Here is an 18202-nt window from a genome sequence, read left to right as displayed (position 1 = left end):
CCTTGAACCTACTGTGTAAACTTCATTCAGGTCATCCCGTCTTTACCTCTTGAGTCTAGAATTTTATGTGCTGGGAACCTAGCTCAGGGCCTAGTACATGTTTGGCGAATACTCTTCAGGTTGGGCGTAGCCCCAAGCCCTGCAGTTCTCTTTATGTACCGCAGGTCCCATCCATTACACCCTCGACTGGTGACTTTCTAATACTCTTCGCCACTGCAAAGCCTTCAGTCCTTGTCCACCTTTAGGCCCTTGGGGATGTTACTGACTTGAACTGTACTCGCTGCCAGCCTTGGCTGGGCTACCCATTTATTCCTGTGTCTATTTGGAGCCTGCTGTAGCCCGTTCCTGGAGCTACACTTGGTCTTTTCTCAGCCTTCCAAGTTTCTGCTGTGAGGCACGTATGGGGCTCCCTTCCAGCTGCTGTTCATCCTTCTGAGAACTCTCAGAACTTTCTCACTAACGTCGTTTGTGTATTCCGGTGATCCATCTTTAGAAAACAAACAAACCAATACAAAACCGCTTTCTTGACTTTATTATGTCACATCGTTAACATGTATAAAAGCCAGTCTTGCTCCGTATGCATAGCTGTGTCCCATCCCCCTACAGGATCTTGCTTTGCAGCCCAGACCAGCCTCAAACTCTGGCAATATTCTGCCTCAGGCTTCTGATTGTTGACAGTATGGACATGGCCACCACACCTACTTCTTATCTTTCCGGCGGGCAGGCGGCACTGTTTGGATGTTTGTGGCTTCACTCACATTCCTTGGGCCTGGAGTGTGTGGAATGAAGAAAAGGTGACGGATGCCAGGACAGAATGGGATGAGGATGCCGTGGGAGGGACTGTGGGGAGGCCATTACCCCCGCACCAGGTACTTCATTTGGACCAGCATCATGAGGATCTAGGGAGCCCAAAGTCTGGAAAGGGCCGTGGAAGAGACCAAGCAGGGCCACTAGCTAAGCATGTGCATTTTGACCATTTTATCTCTCTTAACCTCAGACTCTTAATTTTGAAGTGAGTTATAACAATATTACAGGGTTGTGGTGAGACTTTAGTGGACAGGCCCCTCTTGCTACTCCCTTAGTATCAGCATCTTTCTTTCCTGTAATTGGTGCACTATTGTCGAATCAATTGCGGGCTTTTAATGCTTCCATGTTTCCCAACCAGGCTTGTGAACTCTTTTTCAGTCAAAGACAGGAACGGTGTCCAGTTCATCCTGGCATCCTCCCCAGGAGCCACCCCCGCGGCACTTAGCACGAGGAAGAAGCAGAGGTTCTGCAATTCTTTTCCAAGATGGTCTGATAAAAGGAGTCAGAGCCCTGGTTAAAGAGAAACCCACTTCTGACTCCTTTCTCTAGGAAGGTTGCTGGAAGGCAACAAACAATATGGATCGCTTAGACAATGCGAGATACGGGAGTCTGCGTCCCAGCTAGCCAGGGAGAGACCGTCGCCTAGCCAAGACAGCACAGGGGCCCTTGTCCAGCCGGAGGCCGAGTGTTGGTCACCAAAGCCGTTGCGCCTCCTTTGTGCGAGCATCAGGTGCAAATCCCCGGAGCGCGGGCCGAGCGCGCTCGCGCTTTGAAGCGCGCAAAGAAAAGCCCAGCCGCCGCCCCCGCTCTCCCTCTCAGCTCCTCAGAGATCTACTCCGTCTTTCTCCGCTCCAGCCAGCGAAGGGAGGAGGAGGAGGAGGTCAGACACGTCGCCGGCCGCCCAGCAGGGCTTAACTCCGTGCGGGCGGACGCGAGGGAGGGGGAGCCGGGGACCCGCCGCTCCAGCCCGCTGGCCTTCGAAAGATTCTCCTGGGCCAATGGCAGGCGGGGCGACGAGCCCTGATTGGTGCAGGCGCTCTGCTGATCACTGTGGAAACCCGGGTGGCGGGGAACTCGGGAGGATGCGGAGCCCGGAGCGGGGGGAGCCGGAGGGGTGGGGGGAGGAGGTGTCGAGGCCCTGAGCTACCCGGGAGTTTTCACTAGAGGCAAAAGTCCACAGCAGGCGGGCCGAGGGCGGGTGGAGGAAGGGGACCGCTGGGGGGCACTGGGAAGCCAGGGGTACTCCTGAGGGAAGGCAGGGGTACTGGCTAGCTAGTGTAGGCGAGGAGGAGCGAAGGCGAGGGGAGGAGGCGCGGTGGGAGGAGGAGTAGAAGACAAAAGCTGAAAGCGAGGAGGGCGCCTACCGCACACTGCGGCCAGGAGAGGGACCGTCGGTGCTGCGAGCCGCGGGCGCCCGGAGGGCCGTAGCGCACGGGTCATCCGGGTAGACAGGCAGCATGGGGAAGGGAGGTAACCAGGGAGAGGGGAGCACCGAGCTCCAGGCTCCGATGCCCACCTTCCGCTGGGAGGAGATTCAGAAGCACAACCTGCGCACCGACCGGTGGCTCGTCATCGACCGCAAGGTCTACAACGTTACCAAATGGTCCCAGCGGCACCCAGGGGGGCACCGTGTCATCGGACACTATTCGGGAGAAGATGCTACGGTAAGAGTCTGGGGGTGCCGGCCATTCTTGTCTGCTGCAGGCTGGTGTCAGGAGCCCGGGGTCGCTGGGCGCCAAACAGATCTCCAGTTCTTAATGGAGCGCAGGACGTCCAACAGGGAAAGAAAGTACCTACTGCTCTCATCTCGCTCCCGGAATCGTCCTCCTCTGGGTCCGCTGGGCAGACTTGGGCCGAGCCTTTTGAACACCAGGCCTTAGCACCTCTGTGAAAGTCCCATTAGTAGCAAACTGTCTGGTGCATGTCACAGCGCATGCTGCGCGCTGGTCCAGTCGGAGCCAGGGACTCTCCAAAGGGGGCGCTAGGGCCTTCGTGCTTTGGCGCTCCCCAAGTGGAAGATGGCCACCCTTGGGCGCCGCGGAGAGGAGCCTGAGAGCGGACCATATGTGGGACTCTCCTGCCAGACCGGGGTGGGGGGCGGAGAAGAAAAGCTGGTTCCTGGCCAGGACTCGCTCCTGCTTGGACTCCTGTCTGAAAAGGTCCACAATGGCTGCCCGACCGAGACTGCCTAGTAGTTCAGATTCCCACGCTCCCGCTCCCGAGGATTATCCCGACTCACTCCAAGTGCCAGCCTTCTGGGAAATTCTGGTGGGGAGTTGGTGGAAGGCGAACGGGCTGAATTTTGCAAAATTCAGGTCCGCAGGGGATCTAGAAGGTGAATCTAGTAGCACCAAGACTGGCTTGGCAACAGGTCCATGTGCCTCTGGGGTTACTATCGGGCATTCAACTCAATAGCCCTCTGTTTTTAGAACCTGTCAGAATCGCCCTTCCGCTCTTGCCCTTCTGGAGGTTGTTGAAATCTCAGGAACCTCTGTGGAACTGAGGCTACCCTTATGTACACCAAATGTGGGTCTACCCTCTATTTGCATAGTATCCCATATCGTGCCTGGCCCCACCTCCACCCATAAAGGGATTGTGTAGTCAGGTGGTTAAGAAGAGAAGCAAAGTCAAGGAGGAAAACCAGACCTTTCTTGGCACCTTTCTTGGGGAGCTGAAAGCAGAGGAAAAGATGTTTCTGGAGAGAGCTTGGGAAAGATGAGTGGAAAGAGGCTGAGAAGAGGGGTAAACGTCTCAGAAGGCACTCCACATCGAAGTCCAGATGCCGACCTGTGTGTGGGCTTTTCTTTCCCAAGTTCGTTAGTTTCAATTCTTAGCTTCCACATCTTTTCTCTTTGAGACCAGCCTAGGTGGCCAGCTTCTGATCAGTGGATTGGGGGCTTTGATGAACAGGACCCAATCTTATGCTAGACTGAGGAGAGAGCTGACACTGCCTAAAGCCTATTTTCCTTGCTCATGGACTCCGCTTAAGCCCGTGGGGCTGGTGATGCTAACCAGACCTGGAGAGCGCAAGCTTTTCAAGTTCCTTGAGTGCCCTAGCTCTCTTGGACCTTTTCACAACCGGAGAAGTCCTCAGTTTCCCAGGGAGATGACTTTCCAGCTCCTGCCTCGGGGGTCTTTCTACTTTTTTGTCTGCTGGCGTGTGCATGACTCTGTAGGTGAGTTGCAGATGGCTCCTCCTTCTTCCAGGCTCTTACCAAACAGTTTCCTAAAAAGTAAAGCAAAGCTGTGATCGGTTTGAGCCAAATGTTCCATGTTGTGCGATAAGTAGGTTTTCCTGTGAGGAGGTTCAGCCCACAACAGCCTTGAACTTTATAGTTTATTGAAGAAGCCAGACGTATTTCATCCTTGTTTTGGAAGTTCTTAGGGCTTTCCTGACCCAGTTTTCTCCAATGTCTGTGTTCAGATCTAACCCAGCAGACACCTGGACAGCTTGCTCTTAAGTTCTGAAAACCTGACGACCTCTCTGCCTGTTTCCTGTGTCATTTTCATTGGTTCTGAGTCTGGGGTCTGTGATGTTAATGCCCCATGACAGGAGAGGTAAGGTGGGAGTCACTGTAGGCCAGGTGTGATCCCTGGGCTTGTGGGACGGAGAGAGTCACTAGGTGGAGACACCCCTACCCCATCCCCATGCCCATGAAGATACACCCTCACCTGTTCCAATAAGATGTGTGTAGCAAAGCTTGTCATAAATAGTGAGACCCAGACAGACACAGTGGATCCCAGACAGACACAGTGGATCCTAGACAGACACAATGGACCCTAGACAGACACAATGGACCCCAGACAGACACAGTGGATCCCAGACAAACACAGTGGACCCTAGACAGACACAATGGACCCCAGACAGACACAGTGGATCCCAGACAGACACAATGGACCCTAGACAGACACAATGGACCCCAGACAGACACAATGGACCCCAGACAGACACAGTGGATCCCAGACAGACACAATGGACCCTAGACAGACACAATGGACCCCAGACAGACACAGTGGATCCCAGACAGACACAATGGACCCTAGACAGACACAATGGACTCCAGGCAGACACAGTGGAAAGTTCTGAGACATGAGAGGAATGAAGCAGCTAGAATGTGAAGTACTCGCAGAGAAGCAGAGACAAACTACACCGAAGCAAGCTCATTTGATGTCAGGACATTGAACTTACCATCTTCCCAAATAAGACACAAAACACACTTGATGGAGACAGAGTTGGAGAACAGTTTAGTAAGCAGTGAGGTTTTCTTTGGCATGCCCCTGTTTCTTCTTATGCTGTCTGAGATCAGATTGGCAAAAGGCCTTGGACAACAAGGATATCTTCAAAGGGATGTGGGGATCCCTCCACAGGCTGTTTCTGAAGTAGCTTTGTCCCTTAGGGGCCTTGCCTTCTTTTTGAGAACCTGAGAGAGGGATGGAGGATGGACTGTGAATTTGGAGACAGACTGTCAGCAGATAGAGGCTGGTTCCCTAGAGTTCTTACATTTGTTACACAGAGTTCTTCCCTTTGTGTGCAAAGGATATCTGTGATGTTCTGACAAGAGGCTGGAAGGTGAGGCCAGAAGCCAGGGAGGCCATTTGAGGTCAATCTAGGTTATCAGTCGAGAATTTTCTGTTCCTGGAGAAAAAAAGAAAAAAACAAAAACAAAACAAAACAAAAACAAAAACCTCAGAAGTGCTCACTTCTTCCTTAGAAGGACTTGGTGCTTCTGTAGTCAGACCCTGGCCTCACTTGTACTACTAAAAGCCACCTAAGCAATGTGTGCTCAGAGTCCCAGATTTACAGAAGACTAGGCCAAGAGGATTATTTGAACCCCAAGTTGTTTTTTTTTTTCGGAGCTGGGGACTGAACCCAGGGCCTTGCACTTCCTAGGCAAGCGCTCTACCACTGAGCCAAATCCCCAACCCCGAACCCCAAGTTTTGAGGCCAGCCTGGTACCATAGTGAGATTCTGTCACTGAAAATAAGCAGTGTAATTGTTGCAGTCCACAAACCCATTAGTGTATGCTATCTCATTTAATACTCAGATCAGCCTTGTGGTCCTCCTGTCCTAAAGCTCAGAAGTCCTGCTCAGGTGTGTTCAGTCATACTCGGGATCTGTAGCCTCACCTCTCTCTCTCTCCGTCCCCCTCTTCTTATTTCCTGCTGGTCCCCCAGAGCTTCTTCTGTCTGAGATTTGCTGTAGGTACAAAGAACTGGCACCCGTGTCCCAAGCCAGTGTTTGCACTTTTCTCGGGAATCTAGTCAGTACAAAACCAGCCCACTTGTGAATTTTCATCTTCAGCAAGAGTTCATGAAACATTCATTGAGCGTCTCCATGGCTCTGCGCTGGGATCTGATCAGGGCCTCAACACAAAGATGAATAATTCACAGACAGTGGCCTGCATCTACTAGACTTTTGTCCTTTCCTCCTTTTCTCTTGCTTCAACCGGATCTTCCACTTCCCGACTTCAGCCTGTTCTCCAGCCTGTCCTGTTTTGTCTGTGCTTGTTGGCCCGTCTGCCTTGCTTCCTTACCTCTTAGCATCCCCCCCCCAAAAAAAAGGAAAGGGGGACCAGGGAAGGGTTCCATCTTTGAGCCACTCCTATATTGTTCCTGTGAAAAAGCAGTAGTTGGAAAAAATGGAATTGTGCCCCTATAGACAGGGCAGGAGCATGGGTATGGAAAGAGAAAATGAGTTGGGAGTTTCTAGGCCTGGAGGACAGCTCTCTGTCATCTGAGTAAGAAGCATCTGACTCTTACCCACCGCTGTCTGGTGGGAGAAAAACTCCATATCCAACACACACACACACACACACACACACACACACACACACACACACACATACACCATAATAGTTCTAATAAAATACAGATGAAGTCGGGTTGTAGAGTCAGCTTAGTAGTTAACATGCTTGTTGGTGAGAGCAAAGTTCAGGTTCCATGACATACCGGATGGGGTGGTAGCTGATATGTAATTCCAGCCCATGAATGCAGAGGGTGAGGGTCCCCAGAACAAGTTGACTAGCCGTGCCAGTGAACTCAGCTTGATTGTGAAGCCCTGATGAATGAAGTGGAGGAGCGATCGCCGGTGATTCTCAACATCATTTTCATGGGCCTCCTTGGACATGCATGCACAAGCATGCAAATGCACACATGCAAAAACATATGCACACAGACATGAAAATGGAAGGGGAGAGATGGCTTCATGCTTTCAGGCCCAGGCCGCCTCTGTGGGGACTTCCTGTGCAGCCAGGGAAGTCCACACATCCTGTGGTCGAGGTGTTCTCTTGCTGAGGAGTTCCTGGGCCACAGAATGCTATCTATCTCCTCAACCTCTTCTCCTTGGAGGGGACAGGACCAGTGGCTTTCCTGCTCGGCCTGTACCTATGTGCTGCAGAAAGTCAGAAGTCAGTGTCCCCGGTGACTGTCATCTTCTTCATCTCTACCTGATTCTCTTCCTGCTTTGAGAAGTCATCAAAGAATCCGGGACTGCTGCAGGAATCGTGTACCCTTATTAATCGAGCTTGTGCTTCTTAAATCCTGGGCTAAATTCCCAGATGTGGGAAGCTAGCTTACTGTGCCTTTGCTGTACAGAAGAACCTGGGCACAGTCGGACACAGATTTTGGTGCCCAAGGCTCAGTGCAAGGGCAGGAACGGTGAGTTCTGCCCAGAGGCAGCAGGGATGGGAAGCTGTGCCTCGAGAAGTCACTGCCATGACTGCTGAGGACAACAGCGAGCTCGGTGCTTACGGATCTGAGCCTGACCTCACTGGGTACCTGCTCAGGTCCCCTGCACCTGTTGGCTACCCCTTCTACTTTCCCCGTGTCTTGCCTTGCTTCTTAGAAAAACTTTGGCTTCTCTCCCTGTCAGAGAAAGAGAGCCTGTTTCTAACTCTTGTTCCAAAATCATCATTTGGGTTGGTCCAGTCTTGCCTTCACTGTGGCCTACTCTGCAACCTGACATTCCTGTAACCAGACAGCTGTTCGGAGTCACAGTGTTCGAGGGACAGCTATGACCCGCCTTGAGTCAGTGACATCTGAAGTGAACAGTTCCCAAAGAAGAGAAAGCTCATTTCAAGGGAGGTCCTCGTCTTAACGGCTGAAAAATCGAAAGTCAGCCATCTAGGCCAGGCTCTGCCCAGCCAGTTCCTGGGGTGTGACCATGGACAAGTGAGGTCACCACCTAGGTCTCTTCTCATCAATATAGCAGGACCTGAAAGGCTAGGGTGGCATGGTGCTTTAATACCGCACAAACAAAAGGCAACAACAAAATGCTCCACCTGTCAGATCTGGGAAAACAGAGGCTGATGACATAGGCTTGGTGCCTCACCTGTGGGGTGACAACTGCCCGGAGACCAGCCTGAAGTGTGAATGCCTATAGTGATGAAGAGCTCCCGTGTTCCAGAAGTATTGATTGGGTTGTATAAGGTCATAGGCGCCGAGTCTATACTGGACTACAGGACGGAAACATCCTGGATTAGAGGGTTCTCAGCCACCGGGCCCCGGGGTTCTCTGAGCCTTGTGAACTCTTGTGAAGCAGGTATGGGGATGGTCACCACAGGTTAGATGTGGTCCTTCCATCTCTCGGTGGCAGGTGACAGGATTTCCAATGAATATGCCACCCAGTTTGTGTAGTTTTGTGAGTTTGTTTTTTTTTTTTTTTCTTTTCTTTTTTTCGGAGCTGGGGACCGAACCCAGGGCCTTGCGCTTGCTAGGCAAGCGCTCTACCACTGAGCTAAATCCCCAGCCCGTGTTTGTTTTTTTAAGACAGGATTTCATGTATTGCAGGCTGGCCTCAAACTCACCTTCTAGCGGAGAACAGCTTAAATTCCGATCCTTCTGTTTCTACCCCCACACCTGGTTTATGCCACGCTAGGGATTGAACCCACAGCACCAGGCACACTAGGCAATTACTGCCCCCAAAGGAGCTATATCTGTAGTTTGTGACATTTGTGTGTGTGCGTGCGCACATGTGGGTGTGTGGGTGTGTGTGTTCAGGTGTGTTGTGTTCACGTGTGTGTGTGTGTGTCTCTGTGTGTGTGCTCATGTACTTGTGGAGGCCAGAAGTTGGTATTAAATACCTTCCTCTATTTCCATCCGCTTTATTTACTGAGACAGATTGTCTGTCGCTCTGAACCTGGGTTTTGATGAATCAGCAGGTCTAGTCAGATAGGGATCTCCTGTCTCCACCTCCTCCGTGCTGGTATCACAGACAGGTGGGATTTTATTTGAGTGTTGGGGGCTCCCAGACCAGGCCTCATATTTGCATGACAAGCACTTAATCCACTGAGCTGTCTCCCTAGCCTCCTGGCTTGTGATCCTGACATGGGTATGAAGAAGAGGGGTCAGCGGTATCCTGGAGAAGCTTAACGCTAGAAAGGGCTGTTTCCAGATGTGTGGCTGAGAAAACATTTCTTGAAGGTAACATTGAAGCAGGGACCACAGCTCTAGCACAGGTGCAGGAAGAAACTTGTATTCAGGAGTCTGTTCTGAAGGCTACTAAGTCAGCCAGGACAGTGAGCGGGTTCCACGGAGCAGCCTAGGTAAGAGGCATGAGGGAGAGCCACTCCCTGAGGCAGTTGGACTGGATCGCAGTCTGGCTGTGCTCCCCAGCATTCAGGACCTCACTGGTAGCCTGTGACTGTGTACCTCACCTGATTTCAGGGAGCTGAGGCTGCCTCAGGGCCCTGTGCAAATGGCTGAGGAGTGACAGGGTTCAGGTTTGCTGGTAGCTGGAGGCATCCTGGATGGAGGAGTGGATGGCGTGAGTGGTCAGGAAGAGTTGAGGTGAATAAGGTGCTTGCTAGCCACCAAACTTTACCTTTCAGCAAGTAAGGAGGAAATGTATGGGGAACTTCCTGACTATAGTGAGGGGACTCTGCCATTGGTATCTTGCTGGACTTTCTTCTCAGAGTTTTGCTGTGTGTGTTGTTGCCGTTGTTGTTTTGTAAAGAAGCCTGAACCCGGGGCTAGCAGAACTGGACCTTCCTCTTCACTGTCTGCCTGAACCTCCTTGGACAGCAGGCTTCTCTCCATGGAAAGACCCTTGGTTTTGTTCTGACCCCTGATTTAATCTCACCTTTTCCATTCAGCTAGGGGAGATTCTGTCTGTGGGTTTGTTTTTAAACTCCGCCTATTGTTCTCTTGTACGAAATGTTACTTTGCAGATTTGTATGTAGTGGTCTTGCTGGGATTATTATAGATGCAATCCTCTTTCCCAGTGTAGAAATTACTAATAGTAATGTTTAATCTCATTTGCTTTCTCTGTGTGTGAAGACAATTTGCTTTTGAAATTAAGTTGTTTAGTGGCGCACGCCGTCAATCTCAGCACTCAGACGATAGAGGCAAGAGGATCAGGGTTTCCAGGCAACCTCGGCTACATCAATCTGAGGCCTGTGTGAATGACATGATGCACTTTCTCAAAAGAGCAAACCAGGGTGAGCAAGGCGAATCACCAGTTGAGCCAAGCCTGGTGGCCTGACTTCAGTCCCTGGGACCATGTGGTAGTAGGAGAGAGTGGACAGCTCAAACATTGTCCTCTGAATTCCACATCTGCTAGGTCAACCTGCGTGCACACACACATATACATGCACACCAACACAGCGCACACACACAAATAAACGAGCAAATAAATAGTGTAAAGAAGTTCTTTAAGTAAAACAGGCTGGAGAGAGGGCTCAGTAGTTAAGAGCACTGTCTGCCCTTCCAGAGGATCTGGGTTCAATTCCCAGCACCTATTTGGTGGCCAACAACCATCTGTAATTGTGGTTTCAAGGGATCTGATGCCCTCTTCTGACCCTCTTGGGCCCCAGGCACACACGTGGTATACATACATACATACATGCAGACAAAATACTCATATACATTAAATAAATGAATCTATTTTTTTAAAAGCAAAACAGCCAAAAGTTGCAGCATCTTCTCCCAGGAATCAGAGTGTTCTGTGATAATCATAATACCTCTGTCACAGTCACAAAACAGTCAAGTCCGGAGCTGTAGCCGACCCTGCAGAAGTTTGCCTAGCATGCGCCTTGGTTCAGTCCCCAGAACTGCATAAACCAGACATAGTGATGCAGGCCAGTGAACCATGCACAGGTTGTAGCAGGAGGATCAAGAGTTCCACTCCTTGACTACATATGAGCTTATGAGCCAGTCTGGGTGATAGGAGACCCTGCTTTTTAAAAAATTAATAATCCCCATTGGATCAAAAATCCAATGCCGATATTTATTTTCACATCTACCTCCCCAAACTCTTATGTAGCTTCTGTGTTTCCTCCAAGCAGGAACCTGTCTAGTGAATGTGTGTGGTCTGTATGTCTCCGTTTAGACCAGTGTCCCCACACTCACCTCTCTCTGCCTCACTCTGTCGATTTCTCTGGTTGTTTTTCCTGGTACCACATGGCTTGTTCAGCTCGATCCTGCAGTGCCTCATTGTGGATGAGTGGCGGGAGGCAGAATAAGGTGAAGCTGGTGCATCCAGTCATACCACCTGGGGACCTGGTGAGGCTCACCTCTAGGAGAGATGCTTGATTTTGTGGAGATAGTTTTTGTCGTGTATGTACTGTGAAGAAAAAGCTGGCAGAGACACTACAGTATTAGCATTGATGGACTTCCCATGTGGTGATTACTTATCTTTTTTATTCTCCTGTGCATTTTCTGATGTGGTCAGATTTGAGTGTGTTTCTGCTTCGTCTCTGGCACGAGAGATATTAAAATGCAGAACATCATAGTAACGTCAGGGAAAGTTTGCAAACTTATGAGAATAAAATGAAGTGCAACCCATGTCTTCGGTATTAGTTTAATCCCCGAAACCCTGTGCCAGGTTTCGCAGGAATTCTTTTACATGATTCCATGTTATTTTTTCTGTTGTTGTTTCATGACATCTAAACATATTTTCCAGGCTGTAGTCATTTCCTAGGTGTTAGGGACTGAGCTGGGCGCCTCACACATGCTGGGCAAACATTTTTATCACTGAGTTAAACCCCTTCCTTGAGTCTTATCTCTTCACTGATAATTTCGACCTTGTGGAAAAGGACATCTCTGGAGTGGTGGGTGGTATAGTTTGCACACTGAAGGACATTCAGCTCAGGAGCAGGCCAGGGGTGTCTTCTCTGAGTCCTGTGCCTACCTGCTCTCCCTGGAGACCTATCTGTCCACAAATTCTTGACCAGCTCAGTAGGCCTGGTGCCAGTTCAGAGGCTCAGGATGGTTATGGTTTGCTACTAGAGTCCTGCACTGGGGATATGTTCTGTGGTGGAGTCTGGAGTAAGCATTTGCCACTGAGGAGTGGGAAGCCCCACTTGGTCTCTGAGCAGACACTGGACCTGCGGCAAAACGCTCTTTTTCCGAGAGTGGGAGGAGCCAGCACAGGTTTGGGGCTCGGCCTTAGCAGCCTGCTTCTCTGTTTCCCAGGATGCCTTCCGTGCCTTCCACCTGGACCTGGATTTCGTGGGCAAGTTCTTGAAGCCCCTGCTGATTGGTGAGCTGGCCCCAGAGGAGCCCAGCCTGGACCGGGGCAAAAGCGTGAGTGGGACGTGTAACATTGATGGGGGTGGGATGAGGCTGGATGGTAGGGGTGAGAGTACTTTCTCCCCAGAACCCCACTGTCAGGGCTGTGTCAGGAGAGTCTCGGAGCCAGTCCAGGAGGAGGCCCTGAGGAACTAGGTCAGGGAGGACCTCAGAGCATCCCCTGAGAGCCACCAACTGGGTGATAGTTAGCAGCATCCTCTCTCCCAACTGGTCCTTTTGCTCCTCCCCTTCTTTACACAAAGCTGCCAGATGTTGGCATGCTACTATCTAACAAAGGGCAGAAACAGCAAGACAGCATGAACTGTTGATAAGTGTGCCTGCTTTGGAATGAATCACCTTGAGAAAGTGACCATTTGTCACTGAGTCAGACACCCTGTAAATGCTGGGCTTCAAAGGTATGTAAAACAACTCCCCAGGCCTTGCAGGCTGAGTGGGAAAACAGCTTCTACACCAGACCTGGCATGCATGATGGGGTTGTGTAGAATAGCATGCTTTGGAGTTTCTCTTACCTTGGAGAACCCCTCCCTTCCCCTCCACACAATGCTTACCTTTCCCTACCAGTCACCCTTCTAGTGGAGCCTAGGCTTCTCCTGGCCCTAAACAGGGCTGAGAGTACCCACCCTGGTGTCCTGGATGGTTGAAGCCCTAAGAGGCACACGATGGTATCAGAGCTGAGGCAATTACCCCTTCTCACAGGCATACTGTGTGTGGCTTTGGTGCCAGCAGGAGACCTTGCCTATCCTAGAGAGATGGCACCTCTGACTGCCGTCCAGGGCAGAGAAGCTTCCTGGAGGAAACCAGACCATGCCAACCCTTCTTGCTCTCTGCCTGAGTAATTATTTACTAGCTTCTACCTTAGGGCCTCAGCAAAGCCCGGCAGGGCAGAGGCTTTTTCCTGGCCTGGATTCCTGATTAGTCCTCCGTAGAGAACAGTCTGCCTCCCCGGCTGCTGGGCTCAGCACTCACGAGGCCTCTCTGGCATCATGAGCAGGACCCCATCTGCACCTGCACCGTCAGGTAGTAAAAGACGAAAGGGCTCGCTTCTGATGTGTGGTGTTCAGTGGAATACACGGCATTTTGCACGATGGCCAAACCATGCGCGGTTCTAGAACGTTTACGTCATTTCCAGCTGACATTCTGTGCCCTCCACATCTGCTCACTCCCTTCAGCCCCACTACCATGCTATTGCCTCTAAGCACCTAACTCCGCCAGGCACCTCATAAATGGAATCCTACTGCGTTTGTCATTTTATTAGAGTGTATTCTCATTATTTTTGTTTTCTTTGTTGTTTTGATGTAAGGTCTCATGTAGCCCAGGCTACCTTGGACTCCCAGTCTACGTTCCCCCTCTCAAGGGTGGGAGTGCAGGTCTATCACCTGTACAGAATGATGGGCTGACAGCTTCATGCAAGGATTTATCCTTTTATAACTGGCCTATTTCATTTAGCATAAGCCCTATCCACTATAGAACACAGAGTGTACCAACATGCCATGTTTTCAAGGCTGAACAGTCTGTTATATGAGTAGAACACAACCAGGCACACATGCTCAACCTGCAGCCTAACACAAAATTGTAAACTTACTAAAACTTTAGTGTGTGTGTGTGTGTGTGTGTGTGTGTGTGTGTGTGTGTGTGTGTGCATGCGCGCGCACTGTGAGTTGAATTAGAAAAAGTTCTCAAGTATGGACTTTGCAGATGACAGCGTTGTATTGCAATGTCAAAGGTTACATACACCTGGAACTTAGCCCCTTATTATTGGATGTTTGCGTTGTTTCTACTTTTAAAAAAAAGTGTGTGTGTGTGTGTGTGAGAGAGAGAGAGACAGACAGACAGACAGACAGACAGACAGAGAGAGACAGAGAGACAGAGACAGAAGAAAGAGAAGACAGACAAAGAGAGAGAAGACAGAGAAACAGAGAGAAGAGAGGCAGACAGAGAGAGAAAAGAGACAGAGATAGAGAAGAGAGGAAGAGAGACAGAGAAAGAGAGAGAGAGAGAGAGAGAGAGAGAGAGAGAGAGAGAAAATGAAAATGTACATGTGGGTGTCCATAGAGGCCCAAAGAGGGCATCAGGCCCCCTGGGGCTGAAATTACAGGCAGCTGTGAGTGTGGCCCTACGTGGGGGCTAGGAACAGAACCAGCCCCCTGTGAGAACTGCAGTCACTCCTCCCTGGCTCCTGCTCCTCTTTTCTGCCTGTTGTAAATGATGCTCCTGAGAACAGTGGTGTAGAAGGGACATGCTGCTTATAATGAAATATTGTTACTACTACTACAGTCATAGGGGGCCGTTTCCACACACACATACTTGTGTGTGCACAGTGTACTTAGATATGCTGTCCCATATCCCTCCACTCTCTTCCTAAGCGATCCTTCAGTCCCTTATTTTTAACCTCTAATTTTATTTTATGTGTTTGAACATTCTGCCTGCATGTATGTCTTTGTGTCACATGTGCGCAGTGCCCTTGGAGGCCAGAAAAGGGTGTTGTATGCCCCTGGGGCTAGAGTTACAGACAGTTGAGAGCCACCACTGGGATGCTGGGAATCAAACCCTGATCCTATGGAAGAGCAGCCGGTGCTCCTAACTGCTGAGTCATCTCTCCAGCCCTGTTAGTTCTGCTTGTCCCCATACAGCTTCACCTCTAGTTTAGTGTCACCTGTACATAAAAGATGTCATACATGTATGAAGTGTAGAATCCGAGAGGGAAATGAGAGAAAACACCAGCTAGCTGCCCTTCTGAGACTGACTTGATTCACTTGGTATGATTAAAAGTACCCGCTTTTGAGTCAGACTTACCTTCCACCACTTACTCCTATCTGTAGTAATGGCGACCATTGCAGCACCTAGTGACTGGGCTCACACGGAGACCAAGGTGCTTGCCACAGTTGTAGTGCATACTGTGCTCCATCGCATGCCCCCCTGGAAGGTCTAGCGGCTGACTCTCCTCTGTGTCCTTGCTCACCAGTCTCAGATCACCGAGGACTTCAGGGCCCTGAAGAAGACTGCTGAGGACATGAACCTTTTCAAAACCAACCACCTGTTCTTCTTTCTCCTCCTGTCCCACATCATCGTCATGGAAAGCATCGCCTGGTTCATCCTCTCGTACTTCGGCAATGGCTGGATTCCCACCGTCATCACGGCCTTTGTCCTTGCTACCTCCCAGGTGAGGCCTGACATCCTTGACCATCATTTGAGCGTCCCCGACTCTCAGATCTCTCCTGGCTACTTGCTGATGCTGCAGTGACATTCACAGCCCTCTTTCCCCAGGCCCAAGCTGGATGGCTACAACATGATTATGGCCACCTTTCTGTCTATAAGAAATCCATATGGAACCACATTGTCCACAAGTTTGTCATTGGCCACTTAAAGGTAAGTGTTGGGGCTAAGGGAGATGGCTCAGTCAGTAAATCTCGTGGGAGAATCTGAGTTTGGTACTCACATGTGTAAAAATGTGCTTGTAATCTCAGCACTGGGGAGGCACACACAGGAGGAGCATAGGGTTCAGTGGCCGGGTAGTTTGGACTGCTTGCTAAGCTCCAAGCCAGTGAGACTCTGTCTCAAAGTAGGTGGCCAGTGTACCTCAGGATGCCACCTAAGATTGTTCAGCCTGCGGGTGCACGTGCACACATGTAAGCCTCCCCTCAAACATGTAGCCACATGTACACACACATTGAAAACTGGGGCCAAGGGAAAGGACTTGGGGCTAGAGAGATAGCTCAGTGGTCACAAGCATCAGTAAAAGAAAGAAGGAAGGGAGGGAGGGAGGGAGGGAGAAAGGAAGGAAGGAAGGAAGGAAGGAAGGAAGGAAGGAAGGAAGAAAGGAAGGTAGGTAGTCTGAGGGATGGGGGGTATATTGGCAGCAGCCTGAGTGACCATCCCATTAGATTAGCCCTCTGTAAATAGAAAATGTCCCATGTTAAAAATGTGTGTAACTCACTTCATCCACCGAACCTCACAGCTTAGCAACAGAAGGCACTGTAGGGTGTTAGTTGGTTAATGGTCTGTGGCTTGGCTGCTACAGAATCCAAAGCCATTGTAAATCGGGAATGGCAAACCACCTCTACTGTCATTTTAGATTAAGTCCTTAGCAAGTGACATCAAACTGTGTAATACTTAACTAAAACTACAGGGCAAGTTGTGTTAAATGCTCACATGAGGCCGTGGCCCATGGAGAGAAGGGTCCAAGTCAAGCGAGTTCATGAAGCTGAGCCTGCCGGTGACCTTGATCTGAGCTGATTGGCGTCACCTCTGCTTGGGCAATCATTTCTTGCCAACTGTACTCATCACTGTAACAGAATAACAGATGTAAGCAGCACAGGAGAGGAGCACTTCTTTCAGAAGCTCGTGGTTTCAAAAGTGTTGCTGCACAGTCCTCGGCAGTGCTAATTCTGGGCCCAAGGTGACTCTGTTGGTAGGAGCATGTCGCAAAAGCCACTTAGCTCAAGGCAAGCAGGAAGAAGACTGGGAGGAAGAATGGGGCCAGGGAGCAGAGGAAACTTTGAAAGGTGTTCCCCCTTCCATCGCCTCGAGTGCCTACCATCTGCTAAAATAGTGCCGTTGGTGTGGGACTGAGGATTCAACCCACAAGTTCATGGTGATGTGCCATACTCAAACCATAACACGCTCTCTCCAACAAATCCTGCTGCCTCCTGTAGTCAGTGCATCCCAATAGCTTGCTTCCTCAGAAAAGCTGGGTCCCTAAGACTGTCTTCCTCCCTCGGCAGGGGAAGAGCCCTGTGTCCAGGTTAAAAATCTCCACTCTGTGGCCTCCACTGCACCCTTGGCTTGCCAGCTGTGGACTGGATTATGGGTGAGCCAGCATGAGCTGCCCAGCAGTCCCCAGCTAGCAGTTTACCTGGACCTGAGCCTCAAAGGCTGGGAACCTGGCCTCTTCCCAGAACCTCAAGAGGGTATACACACAAGTGCATTGTCTCATTCTGCACGGTCCTCTGTGGCATAAAGTCCTCCTCTGTATAGGAAGGAAACATTTTACCCACTACCCCTGTTCTCCCCATGCCACAAACAAAGATAGACTGTGTTCTATCCCCAGGTTCTGGCAGGGTCCTGAGGGCCTTTCCTGCTCAGACCTTGTGTCCTTGATGGACAACTTGAAACACAGCTCTTGTATCTATCAGACAAACAAGGGCAGGACAGAGAGCTGCTTCCTACAGAAGTCTTTGCTGGTGAAATTGGAATTCTGGGAGCTGGGGATGTAGCTCAGGTGGTTGAATGTTTGCTGAGCATCTTGAAGCCCTGGGTTCATCCCCAGCACTGTGTAAACTGGGTGTGGTGATGCACACTGATGATCCCAACACTCAGGGTGTGGAGGAGGAAGATCAGAAGCTGGAAGCCATACTGTGCAACATAGCAAGTTCAAGGCTAGCCTGGGCTAAATGAGACCCTCTCTCAAAACCAAGCATACACTCTTATGTCTATATGTGCGGTGTTGTTCTTTTCTTTTCCTCCCCTCGCCTCCCATTATCCCCACATAGATTAGACTGGCCTCAAATTCATGCCTCTGCTTCCTGAGTTCTGGGATTAATTGCACACATTGCTAGGCCCAGTTTGGATATGTCATCTCTTAAATGATCAATCCTTTAACTCCAGGACACCAAAATATAAAATGTTCAAAAATTTAAAAGCCTGTTAAAAGTATTTTGTTTGTATCAAAACAAAAATATGTATGTCTTTCCTTTACTAAGAAAAAAACTCTGTGGTGCTGAGGATTGAAACCAGGGCCGTGCTCATGCTGGAAAAGGGTCTACCACCAAGTTACAACCCCAGCCCTTCTGTTATACCCGCATTTAGATATAAGATAAAGTAATTATAAATATTTAAGTATGCCAAGTTCAGAAAGTGTCTCACTTGA

General features: G+C 50.2%; 1 protein-coding gene and 1 long non-coding RNA gene across 4 annotated transcripts in view; one reads left to right on the top strand and one right to left on the bottom strand.

Moving 5' to 3' along the window:
• Positions 1-509: 509 nt before the first annotated feature.
• Positions 510-6661, bottom strand: LOC134483970 (uncharacterized). Its single transcript, XR_010061197.1, has 2 exons — positions 4997-6661; positions 510-4033 (listed from the first exon to the last, which is right to left on the bottom strand). It is a non-coding gene; the product is annotated as an uncharacterized LOC134483970 (long non-coding RNA).
• Fads2 (fatty acid desaturase 2) overlaps positions 1942-18202 on the top strand; it is a 39914-nt gene continuing 23653 nt past the window's right edge. The window contains exons 1-4 of one of the 3 annotated variants that reach the window (NM_031344.2): positions 2099-2471; positions 12220-12330; positions 15299-15496; positions 15601-15702. In NM_031344.2, coding sequence (NP_112634.1) covers positions 2265-2471; positions 12220-12330; positions 15299-15496; positions 15601-15702 — 618 coding nt within the window. In that variant the 5' untranslated portion in view covers positions 2099-2264. Of the gene's footprint in view, positions 2472-4230; positions 4366-12219; positions 12331-15298; positions 15497-15600; positions 15703-18202 lie in introns of those variants that run through there. The other 2 variants (XM_008760244.3, XM_039092480.2) reach the window with 2 other exon arrangements.

This window comes from Rattus norvegicus, chromosome 1 (assembly GCF_036323735.1).
Source record: "Rattus norvegicus strain BN/NHsdMcwi chromosome 1, GRCr8, whole genome shotgun sequence".
NCBI classification, from domain to species: Eukaryota; Metazoa; Chordata; class Mammalia; order Rodentia; family Muridae; genus Rattus; species Rattus norvegicus.
This window is presented reverse-complemented; position numbering and strand designations above follow the sequence as displayed.